The 15159-nt window shown below is 42.3% G+C and overlaps 2 protein-coding genes across 3 annotated transcripts; one reads left to right on the top strand and one right to left on the bottom strand.

The window, feature by feature from the left end:
* The first annotated feature begins 950 nt into the window (after window positions 1–950).
* LOC100834038 (FAD synthetase, chloroplastic) lies at window positions 951–4551 on the top strand. 2 transcript variants are annotated; one of them, XM_010229922.3, is made up of 5 exons: window positions 951–1259; window positions 2257–2420; window positions 3101–3236; window positions 3343–3518; window positions 3604–4551. In XM_010229922.3, the coding sequence occupies exons 1-5, from the start codon at window positions 1096–1098 to the stop codon at window positions 4098–4100; spliced, it is 1137 nt and encodes a 378-aa protein (XP_010228224.1). In that variant the 5' UTR covers window positions 951–1095; the 3' UTR covers window positions 4101–4551. The 2 variants fall into 2 exon arrangements, with proteins under 2 accessions (XP_010228224.1, XP_003557143.1); XM_003557095.4 differs by having other exon boundaries at window positions 2266–2420; window positions 3604–4529.
* A 952-nt stretch (window positions 4552–5503) lies between these two features.
* Window positions 5504–13958, bottom strand: LOC100829040 (vacuolar protein sorting-associated protein 35B). Its single transcript, XM_014897403.2, has 22 exons — window positions 13863–13958; window positions 13670–13766; window positions 13444–13570; window positions 11728–11913; window positions 11074–11161; window positions 10759–10815; window positions 10586–10675; window positions 10382–10504; window positions 9694–9768; window positions 9566–9625; window positions 9105–9221; window positions 8762–9001; window positions 8617–8682; window positions 8385–8474; window positions 7792–7881; window positions 7470–7559; window positions 7092–7160; window positions 6937–7017; window positions 6699–6806; window positions 6487–6590; window positions 6206–6319; window positions 5504–6128 (listed from the first exon to the last, which is right to left on the bottom strand). Exons 1-22 carry the CDS (start codon window positions 13956–13958, stop codon window positions 5915–5917), a joined length of 2382 nt encoding a protein of 793 aa, XP_014752889.1. The 3' UTR covers window positions 5504–5914.
* Window positions 13959–15159: the final 1201 nt, after the last annotated feature.

Genomic DNA, 15159 nt, shown 5'->3' on the forward strand with positions numbered 1-15159 from the left:
ATTAGAAAACCAACTCAAATCGGCCATGTTTCAGAGGTCAAATATGATCAAATGGGAACTCAGGGGGTTATGTCAATAAGACCTATATTTGGTGGTAAAAATTGAAATTGTTTCTTATCGGAAAATATATTCATTGATGTATTCAAAAAGCAACCTACTCATTTCCGGTCCAAGGATTTAATAGAGCCACAAAACACCCATGCGAATCACTCACCATTTTGATCTTTAGGGAAAACCATGGACTAACGATTTCGCAAAAATAAGCTACAAAACTCTCTCAAAAAACTAAGTGAGGCTAACGTTTAGAGCAATAAAGTTGAAGTGCAGGGTTTCTCTTAACTCTAGGGTTTGCGAGATGAAAAGATAGTGTAACAACAACACATGAGCTATCTTTTAGCCATCTTATCGGTGTAGATGGATTATACAATAATCAATAAAACTACCTTTTATGTGCAAACGGAGGACGGGAAAGGTGGTCGTACGAATCATCTCTAAAGTTAATTTTATTAACCCCTACCATAATTCAGAACCTCATAAATGAGAAAAAACAGATAATTACAACCTATATGAAATTTTCTTTCACACTATGCTTTTTGCTTGTGCATGTATTCCTACTCTTGATTTTCTGTACATATGCAACGGCTACAAATTAAAGCAGTTCTTCTTGTCAATTTCAGGAAATTCTTACGTGAATACACATGAAAAATTTGACATTGGCCCCACGCTTGACATAACTTGTATAGTTTCATACACCTAACAATGAAATTTGAAGACATCATGTCACAAGCTACTAGCACATGGGAACATTTTTTTTTTGAGGAACTCACATGGGAACATTGCAAGTCTGAGTGAGAGTGAAATACTCCGACAGTGCAAGAGAAGTGCGTGGCGACGTGGCGTGCCCTGCCCCGCGGCTGAACCTTAAACCTAGCCGAGCCTGCCGGCCGTTCTGTCTCGAACCGGAAAGGAAGGAAGGACCAACCCGCGCCCCATCTCACAGGCAAAGCGAGGGAAAGGCCCGAGAAGCGCGCTCGCGGAGTGGCCGGCGAAGCCGCGGAAGCGCGCAGGAGGGGACCCTGCCGTCGCCGTGGTGGGATGGAAAGGGGCGGCGCCGCGCTCGCCTGCGCCTTCCGCTCCCCATCCCCGTACCACTCCCCGCCGTCCCAATGGCCGCCTCCTCTCCTCCGCGGCCGCCACCCGCCCGCTTCGGCCTCCGCCGGGGTTCCTCGCCTCCTCCCGCCACGCGGCTGGCTCTTCAGGTATCGAACAAGCCGCCTCCTGTCATGTCCTGTCCTGTTCTCGTTCCGGCTTGCTTGCTTTGCCCTGTCCGTTGTTGCTGGCGTGGACTCTTTTCATCCCTGCGTCCGGCCGCGCTCGCAACTTGTTCGACGGAACGCTCGGGCTATTGGTCATCTTAGGATAACTTAATCTTTTGAGTATAAATGTAAATTGTGCCATTTTTGTCTCTGTGGACTGTGGGTTAGGATGGGAGGCTTGGGGTTGTTGAGCTTCCCAATCCGGATGCTGGTGAAATTTGGAGGTGGTGTTAACTTTGCTATGTGGCTGGGTTGGTTTGGAGAATTCAAGTAGTTGGACAGTTATGTAGGGTTGGGTTTATTCACTTGCGAGTTCGCTGGTGATCCATAGTCAACCAAACACTTAAAATACGATGACCATTGACGACATGGACTTCTAGTAGTTACTCAGTTACAGCTTGGCTGTATGAAGCTGACTTGCATGTAGTTTGTTTCATCTTATTGATATAGTGAGTGTTATGTTGTATACATGCAAATTATTCGCTACGTGGACATGTGTTTTCTTATCTAATGCTGGGTGAGGAAATTTTCTTTGACTAGTCAATCTGGGTTGCTCGACAAGTGTGGTCAACCAGAAGAGATAAGCTTACAGAGGATTCAAATTTCAAAACATAGATATGCTAGCATAGAACCGTTTTGGCGTGTTCTGCACGTATACTAGTTCATTAATTCCTTGCAGTTTGACTGATGTAAATAGGCGACCCTAACAGACTAGTTACCAGTAAATGTCCATTTACCTACTTCTAACCCAGTGTTTATGTACGAAAACAGCTAATGAACCTGTCAATTACTTGAAAGTAATAGTTTTAGGTAAGGCATGCTAAGCCATGTTGGTATGACATCATTTTTGTGCATACATTGTGCACACCTCAAGCTTGATCATTAGCATTCTGTTTTTCCAATGTCTGTTATCGTTAAGGTTGTAATGATGCACTTTTAGCTACTGCAGCCAAATTAGGCTTCTAGACACAAGCAAGGGGCTTAGTAGGTGCTCGTTGAAGACCTTCAGCTCATTTGGACATCCAAGGGTTAGTCTGAACAATGAAGATATAGAGAAAGATAAGATCCTAATTGATTGTGGAGAAGACCAAGATTGTGTGCTAGGTAAGTTCTATTTGGATGATTTTCATACCATACCATTCAATTTCCAAATTGGCACTGTTAATTTGCAGATAAAACCAATAACATGTGCCCTTAGGTGCGACTAATGGTTATTGCATACCAAATTTTATCGTGGCAGCCCAGATACTGTCAATTTCCATAATTAAGGGCTCGTGTAATATTTCCGGAGGAGCCAACTTCGTAAGCTCCGAAGCTTCACTACAAGTAGCCATTAAAAGCCCTAATCTACTATTTACGAAGGACAATTTGGAGTTAGAGATTTCGGAAGTATTGCTGCCCATTCAAAATCCAAACTCGTCCTATTTTCATCTCTGTGACTCCACTACCCTGCTGCCTCGTCATACATGATATATCCTCCACATTTGCATCATGTGAGTTGTACTTTGTTTCACTCGGTGTCTTCCTTTGATGCCATGCCAAAGTGTCAAAGTGCATCGTTGTTTGGTGTGACATGCTGTCGGAACCATAGCGGCCGTTGGGGACATAGTACCCCGCTGCTGAAACACCTTGGACCTGGGTACTTTCAGGTTGTGTGGGCTTCACAGTCGAACAAGTGCTGTTATATTGTTAGGTCACAGGTTTTCCTAATCTGTGGTGGTGTTCACGGTCTTTTGTTTACATGGCTAAGTTCAGTGTCAGTAAATATTCAATGCACATTTCAGATGGGATTGTTGCCTTGGGAAAATTTGACGCCCTTCACATCGGTCATCGGGAACTAGCAACACATGCTTCCAGATCAGGCAATCCTTTCCTTCTTTCTTTTGTGGGAATGGCTGAAGTTCTTGGCTGGGAGTATAGGTGAGCCTACAGGCAACTTCAGACTTATCCTTGGTGAGAGTAGCCCAACATAAAAGAGGTCCTTGTAAAGTTTGCAGCAAATCATTTCTATTTTCATTTCGTGCAGACCTCCAATAGTTGCTCGCAGTGATAGGGAACGAGTCCTTTCCTCATGGGCTCCATACTGTAGAAATGTGGTGCCTCTTGAATATCAGGTTGAGTTTTCAAAGGTTAGGTACCTAACTCCACGCCAATTTGTCGAGAGGTTATCAACAGATCTTAGAATAAAAGGTGTCGTAGCAGGTATAAACATATTGTTTTCTCTTGCAAGGTCCGTATTGTGTTGCACTATCATACTTTTAACATCTTCATTCATGTACCATGACAGGTGAAAACTACAGATTTGGCTACAAAGCATCTGGTGATGCGGCTGAGTTAGTAAAACTATGCGAAGAATTTGGTTTAAGTGCTTTCATTGTGCGGTCTGTCATGGACACCGCAAAAAGATCTTACAATGGAGCTACACCTCCTGTAAATTCAACCGACAAAGGGCAGGTGTCTTCCAGTCGTGTTCGCCATGCTTTGTCTGTGGGTGACATGGAATACGTCTCCAAATTACTAGGGAGGAAACACCGCCTTGTGCTAACAGTGAATGAATGCTGCCTTCAGGAAAGGGAAAAGATTGTATTCCCTAAATCCTGCATGTTAAACATGCCACCAGCTGATGGTTTCTATGAAAATTGTGGCCTCGTTAATGGAGGGTACCTTGGACTATGCAGAGTGACCATTAACTCAGAAACCATTGACATTGAATTGGAAGATAAGAACAGTTTGACGTCAAATCTTTTTCGAGAAGATCAACAATTAGGCATCGAATTTGGGTAATGTACAGCGCGCTATTCATGATCAGTGGTTGCTCATAATTTGCACACTTGGGGCATTTTTCAGAGAATTTGGGGTTGACCCAAAGGTTAGAGAATTTTCCCCTTAAGAGGAAATTAGCAGAACTTCGTATGCCACCCCAATATGGTTCATCAGTCCTGAGTGCATCCGGCAGTTTCACAAAAGATTGCTTTTTGCAGAAGATTGATTAGTGCACGGTTAAACACAAGAGGACATGGGAGAGAAGAGGTGCAATTTTTATGTCCATTTTATGTAGAGTGGGAAAGACAGACTTGACTGGCCTCCAGCAGCTGTATGTATAAAACTAGAGACATACGAGGCAAAATTGTACATTTAAGGGTTATTTAGGCAATTTGTTGTTCTGTTACTGATTACTTCCTTGTCTAACAGAACGAAAAAAATCTGGCAATATTTTCCCTTGTGTTGTGAATTATTACCAGTTTAAAGTAAGTCCATATTACTCTCCTCAAATGTTAGGTAAGTCCAAATTAACCCTACACTCTAAAACCAGGCAAAAGACACGGTTCAGTGGCACCCCATGGGCCCATGGCCTGTTTCCCCCCTCTATTTGGCTGGTTTTGGCTGCCATGCCGGTGCTTTGACCTGCCTTGAACACGATGCTGGCGCCTTGAACACGATGCTGGCGGGATTTAGGGGCTGTTTGGATGGTGACCAAATGTTACCTTACCAAACTTTTAGTCATTGACCAAGATTTGGTTCTTGTTTGGATGAGAGCCAACTGTTTGACAAGGGAAAGCTCCGCTACCAATTCTAGTTCATTATTTTGGTCAAAGTTGGCCAACTCATGGGTAAGAAAAACCTCAACCAAATTTTTAGCAAGACTGCCATGAGCTCAAACCAAACAGCCCCTTAGTTCTTCCCTCTCACGTGCGCCTCTCTCTTCTCTCTCTCAGTTTCTTTTCCCCGTTGCTTGTAAGAACCCTAGAGCCACAGCAGATTTGTCGATTCGGCAAGGCAGCGGTAGCGCACGACAGTTGGTCAATTCAGCACCGGCAGCGAGTGTTGAGCACAGCAGCAGCAGTCGGTCGTGGGACCACATGTCAGCCACCCAAAGTCAGATGAAGTTACGTCACTGAATCCTTCTCCGAAAACAAGCCAGGTGGTGCCAGTGAACGGGATAAGACGAGGGGGAGTTTTAGAGTTTGAGGGGTAAAGTGGACTTTTATTTCTTATCAGTTTATCAGGGAGCATTTGTTTCACTTTTTGTGCCTGTCAGGATTATTATGCCCTGTGCCATAAAGGTATCATCGAACCTGCTGTAAAAAAAAAGGTATCATCGAACCACAGCCGAGATCAATTAAACAGGCTCAACAGAGCAACAATTGTGACGCCAAATCAATTGTTAACCACAAATGCACGATCGCTAAATCATCTACATTCAACAACTTAATTACTATGAATTAAATGAAAATTTCAGTCTGATAAATAGAAGTATGTACTCTCAACTCGAAGTTTCTCCTAAAATTTGAGCGCTTTGCAAAATGACTAGAAAAAGGAATATACAACAGTCACACTCCGGCACACAAGTATCCTGTACAGACCTGAGCTTCCCAAAGAGTATACAGCTTATTGCCACCTGACTAACCCAAACATGTTACCAAAGATAAGCCCCATTTTTAGCATGAGATTACAAACCATTAACTCATGCAAACATCTTTCGGTCCGAGGCAGCTGGTAGCTTCTGTTTGAACATCCCCCAAAAACGACTCGCTTTGTCTCTTGCTAAAATGGAAACCCATTGTCACAATGCCATACTTGTCTTGAGTTATGAACAATCAAGTAGCTTTTATTTGTTCATATTTTTCTCCTATGGTTCCACCTTTCTGCTTCTGGAATTCGATGTACCGTAGAGTGCTTGCAAAGAAGGCCTCTGCGGATGGATCAGATGCATTGCTGTCATTTTGCTTCTCTGTCCTAATCAATTCAATCAAGTCTTGGATTACAGTGTTTGTGATTTGTGGAATTCCTTTCTCAAAGAAGTACAGATACCTGAAAATAAAACAAGCATGAGGAGCAGTAATTGTATGAGCACCATAAAGCTATCAGGTTTTAAGTCTTGAATTTACTTGTTCAAAATTTCGATAAATAGAGTGACAGATCCGCTGCTTCCCTTTGATACGTTGGCCATCTGTTGAGCAGCATTCGCAATTCTCAGGGCACGCTTTAAACAGAGGAGGACCCTGTAACCAAAATTCCATCAGGCAAATCAGGGAAGTCCAAATATTTTAGATATGATTCAACAGAAGGCCAGAAGTTAATTGCAAAACTAATAGCGAATTCAATAAAAAAAGATGAACGGCACAGCAGTATGATCCAATTAATCCGGCACTGAGAAAAAATAGTTCACCTTTCACCATCCATTATTCCATCTTGGTCGTCGGTCCAGAAAAGATGTGAACATGCATACACTGCTCGGCATTGGTCAGGCTTCTTCAGGAGTTTGGCTGAGTACTGTACAACAATAGAGGTGATATTACTATAAAGGCTACATGTGTACTAGAAGAAAATAGATTTGGCCAATAACAGAATTCAAGGTGACAACAAAGCAAGATTTTGTACCCCTGTTGTCTTGTGAGTGAGGGTGTCTCTATTTTCCACACCAAATATATTCATCCGCTGAAGGGTTCCAATAATTAGGTGAAGCGCAGTAATTTGAGCCTTAGAATCCTGCTTGTGGCACAAAGCCATTATAAGGGGAAAAATAGATCAGAAGCGTCCTAACAAATGCATAGCACATGGCATTTATGATATGGTCCTGGGCAGGCAAGAGGAAGAGAGAGGCAAGCGGTGGTCATACCGCGATTTCTTCTTCGTATAAGATGAATGCTTGAGTAAAAAACTCGTATGCAACTGGTTCCAAATCACAATCATTGGCAGCCTGCATAAGAAATGTTGTCATACAGTAGGAAATAGGAAGGAGTGTAAAAAAACAATAAATTGTCCCGGTGATACCTCTGCGCATTGTAGATATAGTCTGAGAGACAGTTCTGGACAAGGAACACATGAGAGTGCTTCAATAGTCTGGAAAATGAAAAATAATGAGAAGATTGATGACTGCACAAGAATATATAGATAGGGATTTACTAATTAGAGGAATGCTGACATCAAATAGTTTGAAATTTTGTACCTAACATAGGATTTACTAACTAATAGCTTTCCAACAGCTTAGCATAATAGTGAGGATAAACATGCATGATTTCTTTAATCTGTCTACTTTACAGGGGCAAGGAATTAAATAATATATTAAATGCAACTGAAAACACTCCTCTTATGTTGTTCATATACACTCCAAGAATGAAATTCAAGCTGACATGTGTGAAGAAGAAAAACCTGATGCAAGATCTGAAATATTTTCTTAGGAGTTGCTGGAACTTCCTCCCCGGTAACATCTCCATCTTGACCTTGTAATCGTCTGACCAACTGCAGGCAAGATAAATATACACAGGTCCACTGTTATTATTGGTAAAACAGAGCGAAATAAACTGCCTACCCTGAAATGATCATGCCCATTACAAAGCAGCCTGCTCAACTATAAAATTCATGTTTTCTGAAGAATGATGTGCAGAAATACGACAGCACAGTGAAATGTAGAAGTCCCATAATTCATGATACAATTTTAGTATAAATGGAAGTCTTGAACAACTAAACAAACCTTGAGAGCAGAGAATACTAAGGACGGCACAGTAAAGGGTAGCCGCTTGGGACCTCCCTGAAGTATATGCTTCTGGACCGTACATAAGATCTGAAACATTGACGAGTATTTTTTATCAGTATTTTCAGACTGGGAAATGTCAAGACCTGTACCCTGATATTAATAAATGCTGCCGAGCATCATAAACTCAATAGCAGGTGGCTTTTTTGTCAATTTAGCACACAAAAAAATAAAGTTTACCCTAGTTCAATTACCTTTTATAGGCTCAAATGATAAGAATAAAAATTACAGGCTAAACAAGTTTGTATAAGAATATAATAGGTGCTAACTTAGAACTTCCACTACCCATTAAACTTATGTTCAAATGTTTATGTTTGTGACCCTATTAGTAGGGTAAGGCACATTCTCAGAACTCCTCCAGCAGATTGTTAACACCGGATATAAAGAACACAGATGCGTAAAATGGACATATATAACAGACACATAACAGTGAGTGTGTCACCACCGAGACTGAAGTTAACATGGTAGAGAATACTATGATGGAGTAAGAAGTTTGCAAGCTATCATCAGCTTCAGTGCAATAAGAAATGTACCTTCAGCATCTCTTCATGGTCATCATTGTGCAGCATGTGAATAAGGCGTGCTACAGAATTCTGTTCCTCCTTAAAATCCTCCTCATCAAGCTAATGCAACAAAATTCAACATGTCAACAATGAGGGTTAACTTGATGAGAAACTAGAATATGCGGTGCATTGATCAAACAGCAGCAGAAAGAAGACTACAAACCAGTTAAAGAAAGCTGTAAAATGAAGTGTATGATCTTACCTCATCATCTTGAGCCCCATCCATGTCTTTTATAAGTCCCTTAATTAAATCAAAAAGAGCCTCAATCTGCAAGACATAGCGACACAGGATCACATGTTGTCTTCCGTATTAATTGATAGCACGACAGAGTAATGTGAAATATTACCTTGTCGGAAGTAGATATGCAAGTTGTGTTCTTCATTATACTTTGAATTATTACCAGAGCCATCACTTTTGTTGTAGCATTGTCTAGATAATCCATAACCCTAGGATAATTTGAAAGCTCCAATGCAGTAACAATATTACTATATTTCTCCAAGGGGGCACTAAGAAGTGCGACAATTTGCTTTGTTGCTCTGCTATCTTCAAGTTTTGCGTTGCCAGAAAGTTTTTTGACACAGGCACCCTGTCGAATATTAGAATAACATGAGCTAAAATGAGTTCTTAGGGTCAGTGAATAGGACACTAAGAGAAATGGTAGAACACATCTCTTTGTCAACTAGACGTACCAACACTTGGTCAACATAATCAAGTCGATCTGGATGCACACGGAGAGTAAATGTGAGGAGTGATACATATAAAGTTACTGCTCCAACAACAGGCATGTCAACTTGAGCTTCTATCACCTGCCAGAAAACCATAACTTGGTTGTTTCAGTTTTACCCGTACTACAGCAGAAAATAGCTATGCAATTTGAACAATGGATAAAGAAATAAAATGCGTGGGTGTATTATATGGTTATCCCCCCCCCCCCCACCCACCCACCCACACACCCCCAGATTTGCCACACTAAGCATACTAAGGTGTAAATTATCATTTATTTATAAGTGAATATTCATAGCATTGCAGAACTAATTGATGGGTACAACAAATGGGGAAATAGAAAAGAATACAATAGAAACAGTAGGACATGTATGGCTTATGTGATTGCATATTACTAATTCTTAATAAGAGGCAGCTTTAGTGTTACCTTGCCAATAGCACTGCTGAACTTTGCAAAAGCTTCAACTTGCAAAAACTCTGGCAGTACCTGCACAATTCATTGATGTAAAAGCGTATACAAATTATACTGTGATAACATGATCGAGGGATGCTTACTTCAGGACTTGTGGCAGCATAGTTTGACAATCTATCCATGAGTTGAGATAGCACCGTTTTGATGTCAACATTTGGCTGTGATAATGAGTTGCGTTAATAGTAAAAAAAATGGGTATCAGTTCTTAAAATGGATCAATATTTGTAGTAATCAGACACTGCTCTTCAATGTTGCATGCATTATATATTGAACTAACAAATCATGTCAGACCTGTACTGCATTATAAAAGACTACACTGATGTATATGTAAATTGTCTAACAATCTAACTTGGTACCACGATAAAGTAATACACCACAATATTTTATTTGCATTCAAATGTCACACTTAACTAACATGATAAATTATAAATTATGTCAAGACAAAAAATGCAGCTGAACTCATTTAGTTAAGCCTTTGATTGTAATCTACATGTAATTGCTTCTTTAAGTGGTGAAGTACAGAAAAATAACTCTAATTAGTTTTCTAGATAATAAAACATCAGGCGATGCAAAGCAACTTAACCAAGGGCATGAGGATTTGAGGATCATTTGCACGTTTAGTATTCAGTTGACAGAATTAACTAAAGATGTCACACTATAATCATCATCGGCTCCGGATGACTTCTATCATGCAATTGTCTGCATAGAACGTCATCAGTGGGGCAATTCTAGCAGGGAAACAAGCTAATAAAAAAAGCAAAGTTGTGAAACCTGTAGCTGGGGAAACGCGCTCAACAATGTTTCCAGTGTCTGTAAATGGTATTCGTCTGGAAAAACTTGGATTATGCAGTCCATCAGGTAGAATTGAGCAAGATCGTCCTTACAGTTAACCACCTGCAGACATATTTCAGCTTCAACTTCCACTAGACCATGGAGGTAAATTGTCATCTTATGTCAATAGATCTAACTGCAAACCTGTTCCGATATCCTTGGGAGAACATTTTCTTTGTACATATCAAGGTCAACACCCTCAATTTGGCTTAGAACGTGAAGGTTTTTGCCTACCTGGAAAAGATTATTAGATCATGTGTCATTAAAATGGCTCCAAATAACAGTCCAAGAGAATATGTAGGTGCTGATTAAGTTACCAGATCACGCAGTTCATTTCTTTCCTTTCCCCGCTTGTCCTTCTCTCGAACAGGCCCCTGCAGATCAGGGTAATCATATTCTGGTTTAAGCTCAGGACTCGGGTTCATCTAACCAGGCCAATGGCGTATAATCACTAAGTTCTGTAAATGTCTCAACAAGGCTTTCAAATGACAGTACGTTGGTAAATGATCTTTATATGAACAACATATGGGAGATGATATGGATGCTGTGCAGCCTACCCTAGTAAATGCACAATAACCATATGGGAGATGACAAGGATAATTGTGCCTTCAGGTTAAAAACTGTGAACAAACCTGATGCTGCATCCGGACCCATAGTTTGTTCATTTCTATGAAGTTTTGAAGAACAAATTCAACTGCATCATTAATGCTCTCAGCATCCCTGTGTGATGAAAATCAAAAAGAAAATGGAATGTAAGGAAACTATTAAAAAAATACATAATCTGAAATCTCACACTATTAGGATGGATCTCATTGTCAATGGATCATTTCTACATGGTCCAAATTAACTTGGATGTACAATGATACAATTACACTCAAATAGAACTATATGAGCCAATGCCAAAGCAAGCTTGGCAACAAAGTAACAGCAAATAATGAATAGTAAGTCCCAGCACCCAAGTGACTATAACCTTGCAGGAACTGTGCAAAACGAAGAGAAAAGGGAACTAGGAACAGTAGTGGAACTGTATCCTGTTGACAAGGTTTATATCATTGTCAAAGTTATGCCACAATAATGGCAAACCAAGATAACATACTTAACATGTTTTTTTGTCACGCGTAGGACATGACTTGTCACAAGAAATTGCATTACATACTTATGTCGCAGCATTAGTGTCCTACAGTTTGGTATTTTATTTATGCGAAAGAATTTCACCATTCATATACATATATTTTTTAAAGCAAAACAAACTGAACTTAGAATCAGCAGGTAATGATGTAGATTACCCTTCATACTCGGAACCAATATCAGGCAGTTTGTCTCGGCTTATCTGAGAGAGGTAGCTTCTCAGGAAAAGTCCACGAAGAGGATGTTGAATGCCTCGACACATTTCAACAAGGTCTTTCAGCACATCTTTAGCGGGAGCCTCTTTTGATTTAATATACACAGATCCTACTGTGCATAGGAGATAGCTAGCACAAGAACAAAATAAAATAAGATAATATCACCATAATTCTTAAAATCATAATGAATTATAGTATTATAAATATGGCATGATTGACAGTAGGCCTGACATTAGAATAGAAACCAGAATGATGATGACACTTGACAGTCAGATCTAGCAGAACTCAGGATTCGGCCATGAATGCCCCAGCTTATTCATCCAAAACTCTAAGCTAATAAAAACTTATATACATTCAACAAAAATAAAGAATAAGCAAATATATAAAAATAAGTTCAAACTTAACCAAACTTTGGTGACAGTGAATCATAAATTTAAAAGTGAGACTGCATTTAAAGTTACATAAAATTTGGAGGGAATTCAGAAACTGTTATATGTGGGTGATGTTTATTTTACGACGCTTGACATAAGTGTGAATTTTCTAAAAGTTTTACAGGCATGTCCTAGAAACATAAGTCAATGTCAGAACATAAGTCACTGGAATATGCCTGATGATAACAACACCATGAGTTATGTGGATCTGAACTTAAACTAATTGGGTCCCAACGTCGAAAGAAGCAGCATGTTTTAATGAAAAGCTAGACCACAGTTGTGTGGGTGTTAATTGAGCAACCTTCAGATTCTATCATTTTCAACTTAAGTTTCACAAAGATGAAGTAACACCTAGATTCAGTTTATGATTTATATACACAAACAAATGATCATTACTGCAGAGATGAATTAATATTGACGAGATCCTGCTGTGACATTCTCTATAAGAAACCACAATGGGATTAAAAAATAATGTTATGATTATTATAATTTTTGTGATGATATTCACATGCAGTTGAGTTGATACAATCAAACAAATCACCGTGGTACCTTCTAACTGATATGATGTTCCACTAATGACAGTACAATATCATATATCATGTGTTGCACAGCACAAAATGGCTTAGTGAGGCATTAAAAACATTTTAAAAAAATTGCAATCTTGGGAACTATTCTAAGAGACACAGCGGCATGTGAACTGGGCACCCCTGGAAGAACACAGTTGGGCAGTTGCTTACGTGAACATGCACAACTTACATAAAAATGAGGAATGGTGTCTGGTGATAGAGTGGAAATACATACTCCCTCCGAGCGGTATTACTTGTCTCAAATTTGCCCAAATACGGATGTATCTATGTGTAAAAAGCGTCTAGATACATGTAATATTTCGACAAGTAATACCGGCCGGAGGGAGTACTGTTTTTTACTAGTTCAAGTTAGTGAGACTGCATCCAGACTGCGGATGCACTAAGTCTATTTCATTCCAATATGCCGAAGGAAATTAAGCACTTCATTCAAACTAGTTCGATCAAAACAGCAAAATGTAACTCAGAAGCACTATCAAGCTAACTGATCAATCATTCAATCTCATAGTTGTTGATTGGAACTTAGCATGCCTTTTACTGATAATATCCAGCTGGAATGATCTACAATGCCCCCAAATGCCAATCTCCTCAGAGCAAGTAAAACAGAACTAGGGGGGGGGGGGGGGGGGGGGCATGAGGCTTACAGTCTCGGTAGTACGTTGCCAGCATGCTGCACAAGCTCGTAGAGATCAACAACGGAGCAGCTGCCGCGCCGGGTCTCCTCCCTGAAAAACATCTCCAGCTTCCGCATCTCATCAAACGCCCTCATATCTGCAGCCACATAAGCAAATCCCGTCAAACCCTAGCTGAACCCCACTCCCAGAGTTCTGACACTCCCGAAGAACCCTGCGACCCAATAAAAGCACTCACATAGCTCGTAGTACTTATGCGGGGTGAGGCGCGAGGTTCGCAGCTCCGAGAGCATCTGCGCCGAGTACTTGAGCGCGTCCTTGAGGTTGTTCGAGTCCTGCATCCCAGAAATCGCCCATCAACACAGATTAGCTACTGGTCGCGGGCACGGCACAGGCGGAGGGGGTTAGGGCTCCGGAAAGGGGGGACTTACGACGGCGCGGTGCATGTAGAAGGCGTTCTGCTGGACGCCGGCGATGCCCTCGGCGAGCCACCGCTCCTCATCGTCCGCGCCGCCGTCCGGCAGCATCCTCGCGGACGCCGTCTTCGCCGCCTCCTGGGGTGTGGATCTGGTCGGGGCTCGTCCTCGGCGACGGCTCGGCGTTGGAGATCTCGTCTCGCGTGGCTCTGCCCCCCTCGTGTTTGGCTCGGTGTGGGTGTCTGTGTTCTTCGAGTATTCTTCTTTGTTCCGTGTGGTTTGTTCCCCGGATCCCGATTCCCGAATGGCTCGATCGGAACCGGATGAGTTGACCAGCCGGCCTGGCAGTGGCACACAGCCGCACCGGGCGGAACCGGCTGACTTACCTGTTCTATCTCTACTGCCGTAAACACATGGTTTTCCCGTGGTTCACCGTCCACACGTTGTGAACCGTCCGATCAGTTTGTATCGACGTCCCAGATTGTTCCTCCCCCGCGCACAACAGCGAAAGGAAAAAAAAAGATCCCACACGCTCCTCTTCGTCCACGCTACTGCCTCCTCTCATTTCCCTCTCCCTTCGTCCTCCGCCGTTGGCGTCTGCCCGGCCGCCTCATCCTCCCCGCGCCGCTTACTCCCGCAGCCACTACTCCCCCGGATCCATCGCCCTTACTCCTCCGCCGTTGGCGTCCTCCCGTCAGGCCCCCCGCGCCGCCTCTTCCCACAGCCGCTGCTCTGTAGGATCCCACGCTGGTGAATTCGGAGCCTCCGCCGCTGCACTTGTGGAGGGGATGAAGCGGGCAGATGGAGGGGCGGTCGCCACGCGCGCGTCTCTCCTCCAGCAAGGCGGCGGCTTCCTCTGCTTCGGCACGGCGGTGGCCTTGCGATGGTGATTTAGGCGAGGCGCTGGTCCCGTGCGAGGGCGGTTCCGGCAACTTGCGTCGAGCGTGGAATGGGCGATTGCAAGTTCGTGCGTGTGCGCGACCTCGGTCAGCTATTGGCAGCCCCGTAGACTGGAAGTCTGGAACCGCCCCACTTCCCCCACTTCCGGTGTTTAAATTCCTTCCGCGGCTAAAAAAAAGGCCAGATACGAGCTCTGCAGATCAGTCTCCTCTCCGCTGCTCTCCTCTTCCCTGCTCTCCTCTCTTCCGACATTGGTGGTAATCAAAAATTTCTACAGTTTCTCCTCCGTCGTCCTGCTAATGGCATTCTTCCTTCTCAGGTGTTCTGTCTTGTCAATTTGTAGAACTCGAAAAACAAGTGAAGCGAGGAGACCTGGAGGAGTTCCGGTGAGCTACATGTTAGTTCTCTTCCT

Source organism: Brachypodium distachyon, chromosome 1, assembly GCF_000005505.3.
Source record: "Brachypodium distachyon strain Bd21 chromosome 1, Brachypodium_distachyon_v3.0, whole genome shotgun sequence".
NCBI lineage: Eukaryota > Viridiplantae > Streptophyta > Magnoliopsida > Poales > Poaceae > Brachypodium > Brachypodium distachyon.

Bases quoted from the DNA above. Each gene is read 5' to 3' on its own strand.
- LOC100834038 (XM_010229922.3), top strand. From the start codon at position 1,096: ATGGAAAGGGGCGGCGCCGCGCTCGCCTGCGCCTTCCGCTCCCCATCC. The intron at 1,260-2,256 runs GTATCGAACAAG...ATGCACTTTTAG, and splicing joins CCACGCGGCTGGCTCTTCAG to CTACTGCAGCCAAATTAGGC. The intron at 3,237-3,342 runs GTGAGCCTACAG...CATTTCGTGCAG, and splicing joins GTTCTTGGCTGGGAGTATAG to ACCTCCAATAGTTGCTCGCA.
- LOC100829040 (XM_014897403.2), bottom strand. From the start codon at position 13,958: ATGCTGCCGGACGGCGGCGCGGACGATGAGGAGCGGTGGCTCGCCGAG. The intron at 10,676-10,758 runs GTAACTTAATCA...AATCTTTTCCAG, and splicing joins GAAATGAACTGCGTGATCTG to GTAGGCAAAAACCTTCACGT. The intron at 6,807-6,936 runs GTATGACCACCG...TGCCACAAGCAG, and splicing joins TATACGAAGAAGAAATCGCG to GATTCTAAGGCTCAAATTAC.